This window comes from Microcebus murinus, chromosome 11 (assembly GCF_040939455.1).
Source record: "Microcebus murinus isolate Inina chromosome 11, M.murinus_Inina_mat1.0, whole genome shotgun sequence".
Lineage (NCBI taxonomy): Eukaryota > Metazoa > Chordata > Mammalia > Primates > Cheirogaleidae > Microcebus > Microcebus murinus.
Window position 1 is genome coordinate 70,931,911 of NC_134114.1, and position 16,160 is coordinate 70,948,070.

The following is a 16,160-nucleotide window of genomic DNA, read 5'->3' on the forward strand; positions in this document are numbered from 1 at the left end:
ACCAGGGAAGGGGGCAGGGGATGGTTTCAAGATGATTCAAGCACATTACACTTATTGTGCACTTTATTTCTATTATTATTACATTTATTACAATACATAATGAAATAACTATACAACTCACCATAGGTTGGGGTCCCCTGCTATAGAGAAAAATAAGTCAAGAAAGGGGGATGGGGAGTGCTGGGTGAGAGTGGAGGGGCAGGTGCTATGTTTTAGATAAGGTCATGGGGGAACCCTTGCTGAGAAGGTGACATTTGAACAAAGACTCTCTCTGTGGTGAAGCCCACCAGTGGACAAGCCCAATGCACACACACAAATCTTCCAACCAGTGTTTTAGTGCCTCATTCTTAAATGTTTACAGGCAGCCAGATCTCTAGACATTTGAGGAAGGCTTGCAAATGTAAAACAGAGAAAACGGGAGCTCAGAAGACAAAGACTGAAAAAGAGAAAGACCCAATATGCTAATTTTCTTTCCATATCCTTTCTTTTGGGATAGATCTCCCTGAGTTTCAGTTTCCCAGCCAGGCACACCTTTGCCCAGCCTCCTCTGCAGCGAGGTGGGCCATGACGCCAAGTTCTGGCTGATGGGCTGTGAGCAGAAGTCTCCTGGGTCAGTCACGCCTTCTTGGAGCAAATGCCACCTGCCTGCCTCAGGACCGTCACAAGAGAGAGAAATAGGCTTCCATCATGTTTTCTTGTCTTTGTTCTGGCAGCTTAGCTTGAATCCTAATGTGGGAGTCATAGGACACAGGAGATCCAACACAGGGGAGAGACAAGGGGCTCCCCAGAATGACAGTGAAGCGAGACCCAGGTGGAGAGCTCTGCCCTGACGAGCAGCAGCCAGTGCAGATTGGGGCAGTGTAATTCTCCTCCTTGAGGACTGAAAGTCCAGATGGGCCTGAAGCAGATCCTTATCTGCACTTAGCTTGCCTCGTGCTGGTGACATTTCTGTTCTCCGTGCCACACGCCTGGTAGTTAAGGGTGTGGTGTGCTTTGAGCTGCTCCTGCAAGCTGGGCGTGGGGTGGGGCCATGCCGAGTTGAGCAGCAGAAATGCAGAACAGTCCACTCCCACTGACCGTGTTTCTGGGGGACACCCAGTGCTTGGTTCATACAATAGCCTTCCTGATCGTGGGGCGCCCTGCATTTCCCAGGACTCACTTAGGGCCAGCTGAGGCTTCCCAATAAGAGGCTTTGGAACACTCTCAGGGACGCTGAAGCTGGCCCGATGACTCAGAGTCCTTGTTCAGCTTATCTGCGCTTGGGATCATTCGTCTAATAGGGACAGTAGGGACAGTGTCGCTCTTTCCTTTCACAGCTAGCTTGGTGTTTTTTGCTTTTTTTTGAGACAGAGTCTCCCTTTGTTGCCCAGGCTAGATTGAGTGCCGTGGTGTCAGCCTAGCTCACAGCAACCTCAAACTCCTGGGCTCAAGCAATCCTTCTGCCTCAGCCTCCCGAGTAGCTGGGACTACAGGCATGCGCCACCATGTCCGGCTAATTTTTTCTATATATATGTTAGTTGGCCAATTAATTTCATTCTATTTATAGTAGAGATGGGGTCTCGCTGTTGCTCAGGCTGGTTTCGAACTCCTGACCTGGAGCAATCCTCCCGCCTCGGCCTCCCGGAGTGCTAGGATTACAAGCGTGAGTCACCGCGCCCGGCCTAGCTTGGTGTTTTCTATTGCTTTTTAACAGTGAAATGCTTCCTTAGGGATATTATGGGGTAAAACTATAAAGAGAAGTTTCAGAATAATTACAACAAAAATGAACTAGCAGTTACTTCTATGAATGGAGGGAGGGAAGGAGGACTCTTGGGGAGGGGTGCTTTATCAGTACCTTAGAAACACCTCTTTAAACAAGCTTTATTTCTTAACCTCGGAGGTAGATACAGAGGTGTTAAATAGAATTATACATTCTATACACTCTTCTATATGTCTAACGCATTTTATATCATTTTTAAATAGGCTTAAATAGCCATGAAATGAATACATGTGTGACCAGGACTAGGATTTGAGAGAGGTGGAACAGGAGACAATTTGGCTTTTTAAACCATAAAATAGATTTTCTATGTCAGAAACTGGGTTACAATGATAGTTAAGTCTAGGTCTTGCCTTTGGGTATGTCTGAATCTGCCAAGAGCCCAAGACAGATGATTAAGTTCAATATAGCCTGGTAAGAGTTGTAAAGTACCTACATGCTCAGTGTTTCTGGATTATAGAAGAGGCAGCAATGATTTTTGTCAAAAAGCAGTGAGAAGAGAGATGAGGTATGGGGAAGACTGTCTATAAATCAGGCATTGAAGAACAAGGAGGAATTTGAAAATAGAAGAACAAGGCACCCCAAGGGGAGGAAGCACAATGAACAAGGACATAGTGTGAAAGAAAGTGCAGGCAAGTGGTTCAGAGTGGGTAAGGGGCTGTCATGTAACATCAGGTGGTGGCATTCATAATATTGTGCAGTGCGTGACCTGCACAACCATCCATAGCAATCCTAGCTGGAGTTCTGAGGGGCCATAAGGGAAAAAAGCCAAAAGTACAAGGGTATTAGGTGGGAAATGGAAAAATAGAATATGAAATTTAAAAGACTATTTTTAAACCCTAAACATTAATCAGAAGGCTAATGCTGACACATTTATTTCAGTATGAAATTTAAAAATTATATCAACCATTCGTACTCAGTGACAGCAGCATGTGTCTATACAATGGCAGGGACAGACAAGAATAAAGCTTTAAGTCGGTATATTTCACATTAATACCACTCCTTAAGGTCTTGAGAACATGAAAAAGAACTGGACAAAAATCACTGAGTCATCTATAGGTACTTCTTTATTAGAAAAGAAATTAACCATTTTCACCAGAGACTGCAGAATGAAACGATCTTACAATTCTAGAACAAACAAAACTTCATGGTAAGGGATTAAGTTTTCAAAGGGTAGGGGGTAAAAGGCAGACTCATTTAGGACAGTGTTTCTCAGATTTGGCTCTTTCCCAGATATACTCTTGTGGGAGGGGGCTACAAGTTTTCTATGATAATGCTTTACATTTTATGTTTTCATTTTGCTGGTGATCTAAATACATGGTTGTTCAGGATTACCTGGATAACTGTCTCACACAGAGTGTTGCCACAGGACCAGAACCTGTGTGCTTGGGCCTCTGATCCACGAGGCACCAAGTGAAGAGCAACTGTGCTTAACTCTTCATAGTTTCTCAGATTGAATCCTTAGACCAAGGGTCCTCAAACTATGGCCTGCGGGCCACACGTGGCCTGCCGAGGACATTTATCTGGCCTGCCGGGTGTCCCGCCCCCGCCGCTGCCGCCTGTCCTGCTTAGCAGCCAACTCGTCCCGGGCCCACAGTGCGCATGTGTGGAATGTGCGCCGAACTCTCCATCAGTCTGAGGGACAGTGAAGTGGCCCCGTTTAAAACGTTGGAGAACCCCTGCCTTAGACCCTTCACAAAGCTGCTGAACATTCCCTATGAGATCTGTGAGATGGCAAGGTTGAGAACGCTGGTTCAGGGTGGGCAAGGGAGAGCTGCATGTAGTTTGGAAAAACACATTCGAAGTGCTCTCTGATTGCATAACACAAACTCATAAAGTTGAACTCAGCAAAATGAAAATTTCAGCAGTAGCAGAAAACCAACTATAGATTCATTCTGGGGGTGTGGGGGATGGGGCTGGATAAACATGGTGGAGAAACACTGTCTTAGAGGTAGAGGTAGGCCCGCACATGGAGACCATTTCGAAACACATGCCAAAGGGAAAGAACAGCTTTTGGGTCAGCGAGTGAATCTTAGGCCAGAACTTGTCACAGCCTCCTGGAACCCAAAGGACTAGCACAGAAGAAAACCAAGATGGTCCATCAACCTTCTTGGCCCCTTGGTGAGGGGCAGGTTGGTTCACTTTTTTAATACTGAGCCAAAAGAAGGAAAAAAAGCTGTTTGTGCCCAAAATTCCATCCACCAGGAAGTGTTGTAATCCTTTGCGATGCTGTTCAGCTCTGGACGGGGATGTCAGCGTGGGTCCTGCTCTGCCAGGAAAGAAACAAAGAATTGGATTCTTTTGTAAGGCAAGTTATCCTCATTTCCCTCTCATTGCCAGAGCAATTGCTCCTGCCACTTAAACACACTCTGTTATAGATGACCCTGACGTGCGGTTGCCAGCAAAATCCTGACAGCAAAGCAAACGGAGAGACTTTCTGGGCATGGGGGACTGTAATGCCCACACCAAAATAGAGACAGTTAGGGAAATGGTATTTTCCATCTGCTTCCATTCTTCATGAAGCCTAAATTGCTAAACATGTTCCGGAATAGGAAACATTTGGTACCACTGCTAATTGGGTTTTGAGTACATTAAGCGAACCCAGACAGACACAGAGTTCACTTGCTGTGACGAGGTTGTAGAACTATGATTAGAAGATTTATAACATTGACTATTTTATTTCAGGCCGGGCGCGGTGGCTCACGCCTGTAATCCTAGCACTCTGGGAGGCCGAGGCGGGCGGATTGCTCCAGGTCAGGAGTTCGAAATCAGCCTGAGCAAGAGCGAGACCCCGTCTCTACTATAAATAGAAAGAAATTAATTGGCCAACTAATATATATAGAAAAAAAAATATATAAAATATATATATATATATAAAATAAGCTGGGCATGGTGGTGTATGCCTGTAGTCCCAGCTACTCGGGAGGCTGAGGCAGTAGGATCGCTTGAGCCCAGGAGATTGAGGTTGCTGTGAGCTAGGCTTACACCACAGCACTCACTCTAGCCTGGGCAACAAAGTGAGACTGTCTCAAAAAAAACAAAAAACTATTTTAATTCAGGGGACTCAGTTGCATTTTTTTCAGATTTTTTCCCCTTCTTTTGTCATTCTGAGTAACCATCACAAATTATGTATACTCATTGCCCCAGGGATAAGGCATTAATTAGTGGGCAATAGATACGTCTCAGAGAGCATTTTGATTAAAACACCATTAATTTCTCCCTCGACTAAGAAACACTCGAGTCTCTCTGCCTATGAGTCAGTAGAACTGGCCTGTCTGGAAGCCAGTGAGCTCCAACAGTGCTGGGATGCTGGTGGAGGAAGGAGTTAGAGTCTGAAAGCACCCTGATTCCTGTCTAAAGAGTTCACCACCCTGTGGTTTTCCACTGAGCCAAAGATCTCCTATAAGTTACTGATGGTAGAAAATTTCATTTCGGTGTTTGGGAATACTATTAGGTTGAGCTGATCTGCTGTGTGAACACACACAGGTAAAGCAAAAAACAAACAAACAAACAAAAAACCTCAATTCCACATATCATTTAGAATAAATCCCAATTGCCTACCATGCTCCGGCTCCTGCCCACGTTTCGTATGATGCCTCCTTCTCATTCAATCTGTTCTGTCTTTCTTTCTGTCCCTTGAACATTTCTTACTTTTTGCCACCTCAGAGCCTTTGCGCTTGCCATTCCCTGTGCCCGAAAAGTTCTTTTGCGTCATCTTTACGTAGCTGTCATCTTCTGGTCAAACAGGTCTCAGCTCAACCAGCCCCTCCCGAGGAAGGGCCTTCCCTTAGCATATTAGCCAAATCTGCTCCCCACCTCCTCACAGGTTCTAACACATTGTTCTTTTTGTTTTAGGAATGATTCACTTGTTTATCATGTGTCCATTGCTCTAGAATTCAAGTTCCATATTATCTTTTCTGTATCACTATATTCCCGGAGCCTAGAGCAGTGTCTGGCACAAAGGCAATGCAAAATAAATATCTACTAAATGAAGGTTGAGTCAAAGGATTTCTCCCATTGACATCATTAATCCCTCTATAAAAGGTGAAATTCACAAGTGATTAATGCCACACTTCCTCAAATCACCCCAAATCATTCTTTCCCCAGCCAGAATGCCATGCTACACTAGAATGAACCATAGGCTTGGTGCGGTGGCTCACGCCTGTAATCCTAGCACTCTGGGAGGCTGAGGTGGGCGGATCGCTCAAGGTCAGGAATTCAAAACCAGCCAGAGCAAGAGCAAGACCCCTGTCTCTACTAAATATAGAAAGAAATTAATTGGCCAACTAAAAATATATAGAGGCCGGGCGCGGTGGCTCACGCCTGTAATCCTAGCTCTTGGGAGGCTGAGACGGGCGGATTGCTCAAGGTCAGGAGTTCAAAACCAGCCTGAGCAAGAGCAAGACCCCGTCTCTACTATAAATAGAAAGAAATTAATTGGCCAACTGATATATATATAAAAAATTAGCCGGGCATGGTGGCACATGCCTGTAGTCCCAGCTACTCGGGAGGCTGAGGCAGAAGGATCGCTCGAGCCCAGGAGTTTGAGGTTGCTGTGAGCTAGGCTAACGCCACGGCACTCACTCTAGCCTGGGCAACAAAGTGAGACTCTGTCTCAAAAAAAAAAAAAAAAAATAGAAAAAATTAGCCAGGCATAGTGTCGGGAACATGCCTGTAGTCCCAGCTACACTGCAGGCTGAGGCAGGAGGATCACTTGAGCCCAAGAGTTTGAGGTTGCTGTGAGCTAGGCTGACGCCATGGCATTCTAGCCTGGGCAACAGAGTGAGACTCTATCTCAAAAAATAAATAAATAAAAATAAAAAAATATATAATGAACCATGGCAGTAGAGTCCACTGTCTCCCAGTGTTCCGGGCCTGGCATCTCACCTGCCACTCACCTGTGGTTACTGCAGAGCTCCAATCTGCCGCAGGCGCGTCATCAGTTCCCCACTCTCTTGCATAGTTATTAGATCACTGCATCCACCTATACACTCCTTGCCAATAAACACTCGAGGCACCTGAAAAAGCAAGCCACCCAGGACACCGAAGGAATGTAATTACTAGATTAGAAAGAATATTTTTATCCTTTCTCTAACTATTTCCTGTGGTTCCAAACTTTTCAAATCACTTTACAACCTCCTCACATAGATTCCTACAGGACAGAACTTTCTTACTGTTATAAAGGTAACATTATTAAAGAATCGTTTTAATACAGGAGATTTTTCAAATTGAGTGTGCTGTGCATGAGACTGTCCAACGTGTCAAAGGTATTTAATAAAAATTTCACTCTATAGAAACTTGTTTCAGGGAGAGAATTTTGATTGGCTGGAGTCAGACCACCCTGATTGAAATCTGGTTTCTCTGCAGCCAGGCCCACACCTGGGACTGTTAGCCAAGCCGCAGCAATAAGGAAGGGATTCGTGTCTCCATACAGCTGGAGAAGTATTTGCATTAGGTCTCTGCTCCTGATTTCTAAGTCCATGGTTTATCAAGTATAGTCATCTTTCTCTATTTAAATCCAACATAAGGTGTTTCAGTGCTGCAGCTCTGGGACCAAGGATGTCACCTGCCTTAGCTTCACACCTGGCATGGAGGATCCAGGGCAAGCCCAGCGGCCACAGTCATTGCACCTGCTGAATGAGTTTCTTTTCAGTCACACACTCCCCTGCTACTGCTAGGTGCAGGCACATTCCAGAGGGCTTTTAGAATCCTGACAGAAGGAAGTCCCCTCACTGTGGCTCAGACAGTTCCCAGGCCAAGGGTGTTACCCGAAGACTGGCTGGCAGTGAGTGACAAGCACCCTGTGGGTCACCCGAGTGATCAGAAGCAGCAGCCGTCCCCCCAGACACTAGGAATGCCCCAGAGAAGATGGGAGGGGTGGCAGGCAGAAGGCAGTGAGAATATTTTTTTGAAGCTTTTGATTTTCCTCCGGAGGCATACTTTAAGTGGTTTAAAAAGTGAGAAAGATGAGAAAAAGGGCTGAATTATTGTGGATTTTTATTCAGAAGGGGGTCTGGGTGGAAGTAGGCTTTTAAAAAAAAGCTAAAAATTCAAAAGAAATCTCATACTACATTTTCACACTATTTCCTGTGCCCTATGACACCCATGTGGCCCTGTGGAGTGAGTGTGCCTGGCCACGTCCCATCTGGTCACAGAACTGGATGTGCAAGAGGCTTTGCAAATGGGAAGCGTCATCAACAAGTGACCTTGTTTTTATCTGCATTCATCAAGGAGACCTTGTCTTTATATGCGCTCATCAATGTGACCTTGTTTTTATCTGCAAGAAGGGCTGCAGAAAGGAGAGGTGGGAAACCTAAATTTGTTCCTGCATCCTGGCCATTATTTGAGAGAAAACAAAGCTTCCCCTAAGCAAATTGTTTGAACCTTTCAGCTTCTATCTCCCCAGTAACACCTGGCTGTGGTCAGTTATAATGGGAGACATAACAGAATCCTCATGTCATTATAATGTAATTCTACTGTGGAGCTACTTTGGTTTAAGGACTTACCTAATTAAATAAAAATCATCTGAGTTTTAAATGAGGAGGCAATGTATTTTATTCTTGAACTTCTGTATTTTCAGAAGGAACTGAGTAATCATCACGACTCCCACCGTGGCCAAATCTCGCCCTCGGGCCATGGTCCAGGCATGGGGGCTTCAGTTAAGGTTGTTGAGAACAGCCTGAGCAGCCAGGAGTCCTCTCTTTAGAGGTTCTCTAGCTTGAATGTGCATCAGAACCACAGAAGGGCTTGTTAAAACACAGATTTCTCTTCCCTCTCACTCTCAATTTCTGATCCAGGAGATTTGGGTTGGGAGCCCGGATTTTGCATTTCTAACAAGTTCCCCGGGGTATTGCTGCTGCTCCTGGGATCGTGCTTGCAAGCCACTGGTCTACACTGAGCAGCCAGGCACCTGTTCCTCTCAGGGTAACTGAGGCTTTGAACACCTGCAGCCGGATAGCCGCCCCAGCCTCCTGAGACAGATCCTGAAAGGTGGCCAGGCCGTCTGCGGGGTGGAGTTTTGTGCACACCATCTGGTGTCACATGAAAGCTGAAGGTCCCTGTGTCCTGACACCCACTGTCTTGTGTGGGGAACAGCAAAACTGCCTTAAATCACCCGGGTTCTCATCACCCCTGACGAGGCCCGAACTCCGGGCTGCACAGGACAAGCACCAATGATGAAACAGGAAGCACAGAGGCACTGTTGATTCAGCTGCGGAGAGAACAGGAAACACCCACTGCTGCCTCCCTTCCTGGCCTTACGCCCCTCCCTGGAGGAACTTGAGTCTGTTACTGTCAAAGGAGAGGAAGGACAGCTGCCGCCATAGGAACGCGTTTGGTAGTACTGGGGCCCTCACCGTCCTGGAGTAGGTTTCCCAGCCTCAGCAGGGCAGCATCTTCCGTACTCCAGGGCCACTCAGGTATAACTCCTCACAGCTACCTCCCAGCACTCCTCACCACTTCCTCGGCTACCTCCCTGCTACCAGCCACCCTCATTTTCCACCCAATTTACGACTATGGCCTCCAAATGTCTCCCAGCTTCAACCCCGCCCTGGTCCTCCTATTATCTCTTCTTCCCTCGGCTGCCAGAGTATTCCTTTCCACACTGAGATTGAGTCACTCTTCTGCTCAAAACCCACCAGTGGCATCTCCTCTCACATTGAGTACAAGCCACCGTCCTTAGGTTAGTTTGAGAGGCCTTCCTGACCTGTCTCCCATTATCTTTCATGTCTCATCTCCTCTAACTCTCCTAGCTCAATGTTCCAGCCATGTTGGCCTCCTTGCTATTTCATGAATCTGCCAGGCACGTCTACCACAGGACCTTTGCACCTGCTGTTCCCACTGCCTGGAATGTCCTGCCCCTAAATGCCCTGCCCCTTGTATGCCTTTCCCTCAACTCCTGTAGAGATCTACTCAAATGTTCCCTTCTCAGCAAGGCCCAGATGTCTCCACTTAAAACTGCATTCTGTTGCCTACTCCTTACTTCCCTTTCCTACTTAATTTTTCTTCATAGCACACGACACTTGCCATTTCCCTACTTACTATTGTATTTATAGTATTTATTGTTTGTCTCTCCCACTAGAATGTAGGTTTAAAATGGCAGGAATTTTTGTTTTTGTTTTTTCATGGCTATGTTCCCAATGTCCAGAAAAGTGCCTGGTACATGGTACATGCTTAAAAATATGTGTTGTATCCAGCAAATTCATCCTTTAAATATGCAGGACAAATACTTTCTCAAACAATCTTGAGGGAGTTTGTTCCTAATAGAGCTGCCTTGCAAGAAATGCTCCAAGAAGTTGTTCAGGGAGAAGGAAAAATGATATAGGACAGAAATTCAGATCTACATGAAGAAAAGAGCATTAGGGAAGAAATAAATGAAGGTACTGACCTAGGAGCTGTGGCTATAGCAAAACCAAAACAGGCTTCTCCAAGTACATGGCCTGAATGAAAGTACCAGTTTCTGTAGTCAGTCAAGTCATGCTAATCTCCTACTATATGCAAAGGACCATAGGTCATTACAGGATAATTAAGACAGAAACTGCCCTCAATTTCTTTGACTCTAAACACTTCACTGTTGGATATCATAAAGCATACAACTTTACAGGATTTGTTCTTCCCCTTGGAGGAATGCATTCAGGACTCAAGAATGTATGAAAAATGTCCTTAAAAAATTATAAACAAATCGAAAAGGCCACTACAAGAAATAGTATTATAAAGAAATGAAAAATACTTGTTAAACAAATGCATGAAGTAGTTTGCTTTACCTGCTAGAGATCAGATGTAGTTGGGCTGAGAACAGTAGTTCCCTAACTTTGTCACAAACTGGACTCAGTTAGGGATCTTTCAAACTACTGATGCTTGAGTCCCACCTCTGACACTGTGATTTATTGGTATGGGGTATAATTTGGGCATGAGGATTGTTTTAAAAGCTCCCCAAGTGATTCTAATGTGCAGCAAAGTTTGGGAACCACTGACTAAGAGGGATACAGGGTGGGGGCCCTAGCAAGGTCCATGGTAGCCTTTGCACTGGCCTGGTGCCCTGTGTAGCTGGTGGTCCCGCTAAGCCACCAGAGCCTCCCTCATCCCTGTGTCTGCTCAAGGACCTTGGCTCATAGCAATAGGGTAACACATTTAGCCTCCCTCTGCACCAAAATGCTATTTTCTTATTGGGGGGGAAGGAAAAAACCACCTCCATGCTTTATACTCAGAACCCAGAGAAAAGCCCACAAATAAAACCAAACCCAAGCTAAAATACGATATTTGCTTCTGCCAACACTATGTCTTAGAATGTGCATCCGGAAGGGAATTTCAGCGAGCTGGTGGGATATTTCTCACCCCAGAACCGATACAGGTGATCTGGTTGGCAGGATGTCCCCCTGGAAGCCCAGAAGGCTGAGGGCGGGAAGTCTTTTCAGATGGAGGACAGCAGTTCTTAGAAGGTCCCAGGGTCTGTGCCTAGCACAAGGGACTTTGAGGTCACCTACTTTAATCTGGTCTTGCAGCTGGGATTTTTGAGGATCACAGGGACGGTGACCTGCCCCAGATCACAGCAAGCCGCTGTGACAGCCCAGCCAGAACGCTGGCCTTCGGACTCCCTACTCTGACGGGCCTGGAAACAACCGTGATTAGAGCAAAAGGTAGACAATGATGCAGGAGGAGTTAGATAAGAGAAATAGACAAGATAGGCAAATTAGGTTATGGTTAAAGAAAGATTGAGGACAGTAAATCCCACTTGGCCGCATGAAAACAGGAGGAAGCGTGCACTTACCCATGCTGGGTAAGAGAAATGTACAGATCACATCCGGCCCCTCCACTCCGCCTTCCACCCCCAGCCCTGGTGGCTGAAAACTGTCATTTTGCAGCAGTGCTTAAAACAAAGACTCCAGATGACTCCTCAGAGACTCCCAGACAAGCTGCCGGGGCCGCTGGCTGTGACACACAGCGCACATCAGCTGTGCTGCTTTCTCTGCTCTGAGAGGACCGGTGGCTGCAGGCCAGCCGCCCATTCAAGTGACCAGTGTCTTCTCTCAGGCGCCCTCCCCCACGCCCTGCAAAGCCCTCTAGACGCCTTGAACAACGGAACCCTGGCGGTGTCCCAGAGAAAGACACAGCCCCAGCAAGAAAGAGCAACCCGGGAGCCTTTTCAAGCCGAACCCCACGCTCACCGTTCTTGCTCCTGTGAGCCGTTGCAAATAATCTTGGATCTCATTTGCCTCGCTGGTGGCTGTGATGTCGACAAATTCCAGAAGCCCTTGTTTGAAGGGCAGTTGACTGAGGATCTCTTGGGTCCTTCTGCAGTAGGGGCAGGTGGGTTTGATGAACACGACCACCTTCCCAGGCTGGATTTTGCCGTTCACAAACTCCTGAGCCATGCTGACAGGCTGCCGTATCCCAGGGAGCAGTCCTCAGTCGCAGGTATTGCTTAGGGTGTAGAACGAGGCCCGGCCAGCTGGCTCTCATTTAATAAGGAACCTCCCTGGAGGAGGAGTTAGCCTGGAAGCTGCTCGAGTTTTAAAGGGACAGCTCCAAAGGCATTTCTGTCTGGTACAATTCACTAGCGATGTCTGTGAATGCATACTTGCTATTTTGTCATTCGTAGCTATGGCCAGGGTGTCTTTGTTGTCCTCAGACCTTTTGGGGAGTGCCTGCCCTTTGGCAAGGATCAGAGTTAAGTCACACCCTGGGGAAGCAGAGCTTTGCACAGACCAGCCTCAGGGAGGGGGATGTGGAGGCCTCTTTGAGCAAATTCTTTGTTTCCCTTCTTGGAGATATGGCTGGACTTACCCAAATGCAAACAGAATTGCTCAAGAAACAGAGCGCTTTGAAATCTCTTTAGAGGAAATGAAATTGAAATTGTGACTTTGCGCCCCACGTGGAGGTTTCTTCTAGCGTGTTTTGCTTGGCCTGTACAGTGGGTGTTTGCTGTTGTGGTTGTTTTAATGGAATTCATTCTAAGTATTTAAAAATCTGAAGACTGCACAAAAGAATCCGGACTTGCAGCTTCTCAGTGAAAATTCAGGTCAGACAGTGCAGAGGGTGCATCTTTAGTGGCAGCTACTGGGGCTGAGTAACTGCTGTCCCCTTTGGATGGGGCAGGCAGCGGTTCCGGTTGCTCCAGGTCCCACCTGAGAGGCCCAAACCCTTGAGACACCTGCTGCACCCCTTAAGCATTTGAGTTGGGGACCCTTCAATAGCTGTTTAGTATGGAAGCAAACTCTAAGATAGCCCCTGACTCTAAACTACAGATCAAATGAGGATCTTTCCTCTGCCCCTGTGTTCTCCCTGTTTCTGTAACGATCCAGACCCCCTGTTGACCTCCAGTGTCAGAAGGCACGGGGTGGGGGCCCCGGGGTGCCCAATCTCCTTCCTGTGCAGCCAGCGTCTTCTACTCCCGGGCTCAGCTCTGATCCCTCCAATGTGTGGTAAGTTAAACAAACAGATCAAGGAAAAATTCCTTTAAAAGTGGATCATCATGCTGGGCGCGGTGGCTCACGCCTGTAATCCTAGCACTCTGGGAGGCCGAGGTGGGCGGATTGCTCGAGGTCAGGAGTTCGAAACCAGCCTGAGCAAGAGCGAGACCCCATCTCTACTATAAATAGAAAGAAATTAATTGACCAACTAATATATATACAAAAAAAAAATTAGCCGGGCATGGTGGCGCATGCCTGTAGTCCCAGCTACTTGGGAGGCTGAGGCAGCAGGATTGCTTGAGCCCAGGAGATTGAGGTTGCTGTGAACTAGGCTGATGCCATGGCACTCACTACTCTAGCCAGGGCAACAAAGCGAGACTCTGTCTCAAAAAAAAAAAAAAAAAGTGGATCATCATCATTTTCTCCAGGAATTTGTACACTGAAATCAGAGTATTTTCAAAGAGGTGGGGCCGGGGCCAGAGCAGGACACCACCACTGTCACGTGGGTGGAATCCCAAGCACAGTGAGATAGAGAGGAGGGAAGAAAAGTGGCTCTAATTGGGACTAAAATTAAAATGGCAGAAGGAGAAGCCCAGGTTCTGAGTCATGGAGAGGCAGCTGAGTGAGATCTCCTTCAGCAGCAAGGTGGCGGGCTGGGAGGCTGGAGGTGGCTTGTCGGGCCTGGGCTTGGGGCTGCCCGGCCCACAGCTCCACGTCCCTCCAGAATGAGCTTAGTTGTGTCTCCCCTCTTCTTTGTCTTCCTTTCTCTTAGACTCCTGTTGCCGGTCCCCTCCCAGAGGCCTCCTGGGGCCCAGGGTCTCTCAGGGCCCTCCAGGCTGCCGCCTCAGGCTCTCTTGGCCCATGGTCATCCTGTGTCCCTCCCTGGCTGTTCCCTCACAGCCTTTCTCTTCTCAGTGTCTGCTGTGAGTGTCTCCCTTCCTGCTGCCTCTTTTTCCTCAGCACGTGACTATGTTCCAGTGTCTCCCTTATTAAAAAACGACACCACCACGACCACCTTCCATTTTCCTGCATTCCTGCCTCCACCCTTTCATGGAACTTGCTATCATGTTTACTCACCTCCCACTCGTTCCCCATATTAATGTCATTGCTGGTGCTCTCCTTATCTACCATTCTGCTGAACCGCCTTTGGCCGACACCAACCGTGACCCTTATCTACATTGCTAAACCTCTGGGAGCGAGGTGTGCCCACCGAGCCTCACCCAGAGGCCTGGGTGTGCAGGTTTTGGTAAGCGGTGGAGTGAACCTCCCACAGGGCCTGTTTGCATAGGGTCACCTACAGGCCTGGGTACCTGGGGCAGAGGCTGGGGCACGGGGGTCTCCACTCTCTCAGACCCAGGGGCTGGTGTCTGAAGCCTCAGGACAGACGGGCACGAGGCACAAGCTAAGGAAGGCGTTTCCGTGAGGCACCGTGGGAGACATGCGGTACAGACAGATGGCAGAGAGGGGGTGTCCTCTCCATTTCTCAGAAAATACTGTGGCTTCAGCACAGTGAAAAATTCAGAGCAGAGAGAGCTCGGCTGCACTGACACCATGCAGGCTTGTAGCTGTGGCACATCAGGAGGTGGAACCCAGCGCGGACCTCAGGGGCATTTCCACGGGGCTGTCACGATGGGGACTGCAGAGGCCCCGTCCTCAAGGGCTGTGGACAGAAAGCGCTGTGCGCCCTGTGTGAGCACATGTGGACTCTCCTTGGGCTTGTGTGGGACACGCAGGCACTCCCAGAAATACTTAGTGGGAAGTGAGGGCATTTTTCAGGGGAGAGGCAGTCCCACTAAGCAGATGGCTGGCGACAAGCCAGTGACATATGTGCTGTTACTATCAGTGTGCTCTCGCTTGTACCCACAGGCTGATGAGCGCTGAAAAACGTGGCCACGAATGAACACTTTCCACGTTTTTTCCTGACTTGCCTACGTGGCCGGATTTGGCCTCATAGACGACGGGGCCCCTCTGGAAGTTCCCTTCCTCCCACTGCTAATGGCAGCAAGGTCCCTTTTTTCTTCCTGTATATCTGCATACTGTCTCAGCCTCGTAAGAATTTTGCTACACATAAGGCATATCCTGGAGCTGGATCTTCTTGCTGTATACACACCCCCTCCCTGAAAGACCTTGTGTCCTCACAGGGCCCCCGCTGTCACCTTTTCACTGACGGGCACCCCATGGATTTTTCCTGCCTGGACCTCGTGGCTAAGCCTCGGGGATGGAGATCTCATTGCCTCTGGAGAAGGCCCGGCCCGGGAATTCCTCAGGCCCCTCCGCTTCAGTGGGACCCAAACTGAAGCTACCCCGAAGCTTACTTCTTCCACGCTTGCTCATCCTCCTGCAGGTACGTCACCCCTCACGTCGGCCAGGCCAGAAACCCGGCGGCACCTGCCCTGCCCTCGGCTCTCACTTATGCAGAGTGGCCAGTCGCTAACCAATGTGTCCCCAAGTCCCTCCTGGCCTGAACTCCTGACTGCTCCCTCTGGTCCAGCGCTCATCAGTTCGTTACCGGATCTTGGAGAGCCTCCGCCTGGCCTCACTGCACATGCCACACTGCTGCTGGGGTGGGTGATCTTGGAAAATGCAGACCCTGCCACGTTCTCTCTTAAAAGCTGTCCAGGTTTCTGGGGATGTGGGGATGTGGTCCTCGTCATGGGTCCTCCCTGCCTTGGGGCCGTCTCCCTGCTATTCCGCACATTCCTCCTTTACTCTGCTACACTATGTGGGCTCTGAGCCATTTCCACTCTTTTGCGGCTGACTCCTTGGTGGCTTCGGACTCGCTGCTCGCTGTGTCCCGGGCTGTAAGGTTTTTCGGCGGCGGTGAAAAGAAAAAACAGACACAGAGAGAGAAAGAGTGGGGGCCAAACCACGTGGCTTTATTACACACTCGTGGACGAGTTTCTCGGGCCCCAAGAGAGGGGGACCCCGGAAGTCGCCGCTGTTTGAAGGGGTTGAGGCCTTTTATACCCTTTGGGCCTAACTAGGGACTTTTGGCG

General features: G+C 48.3%; 1 protein-coding gene across 2 annotated transcripts; it reads right to left on the minus strand.

Moving 5' to 3' along the window:
• Window positions 1–2,805: 2,805 nt before the first annotated feature.
• GLRX (glutaredoxin) lies at window positions 2,806–12,231 on the minus strand. Of its 2 annotated transcripts, none has more exons than XM_020290174.2 (3): window positions 11,920–12,231; window positions 6,655–6,774; window positions 2,806–4,020 (listed from the first exon to the last, which is right to left on the minus strand). In XM_020290174.2, the coding sequence occupies exons 1-2, from the start codon at window positions 12,124–12,126 to the stop codon at window positions 6,661–6,663; spliced, it is 321 nt and encodes a 106-aa protein (XP_020145763.1). In that variant the 5' UTR covers window positions 12,127–12,231; the 3' UTR covers window positions 2,806–4,020; window positions 6,655–6,660. The 2 variants fall into 2 exon arrangements, with proteins under 2 accessions (XP_020145763.1, XP_012629346.1); XM_012773892.2 differs by having other exon boundaries at window positions 2,806–4,025; window positions 11,920–12,226.
• Window positions 12,232–16,160: the final 3,929 nt, after the last annotated feature.

What these genes read in the sequence shown, in the direction of transcription:
- GLRX (XM_020290174.2), bottom strand. Translation starts at nt 12,126, where the DNA reads ATGGCTCAGGAGTTTGTGAACGGCAAAATCCAGCCTGGGAAGGTGGTC. An exon ending in GGCTCACAGGAGCAAGAACG is followed by an intron (nt 6,775 to 11,919) that starts GTGAGCGTGGGG and finishes TTGCTTTTTCAG; the next exon opens with GTGCCTCGAGTGTTTATTGG.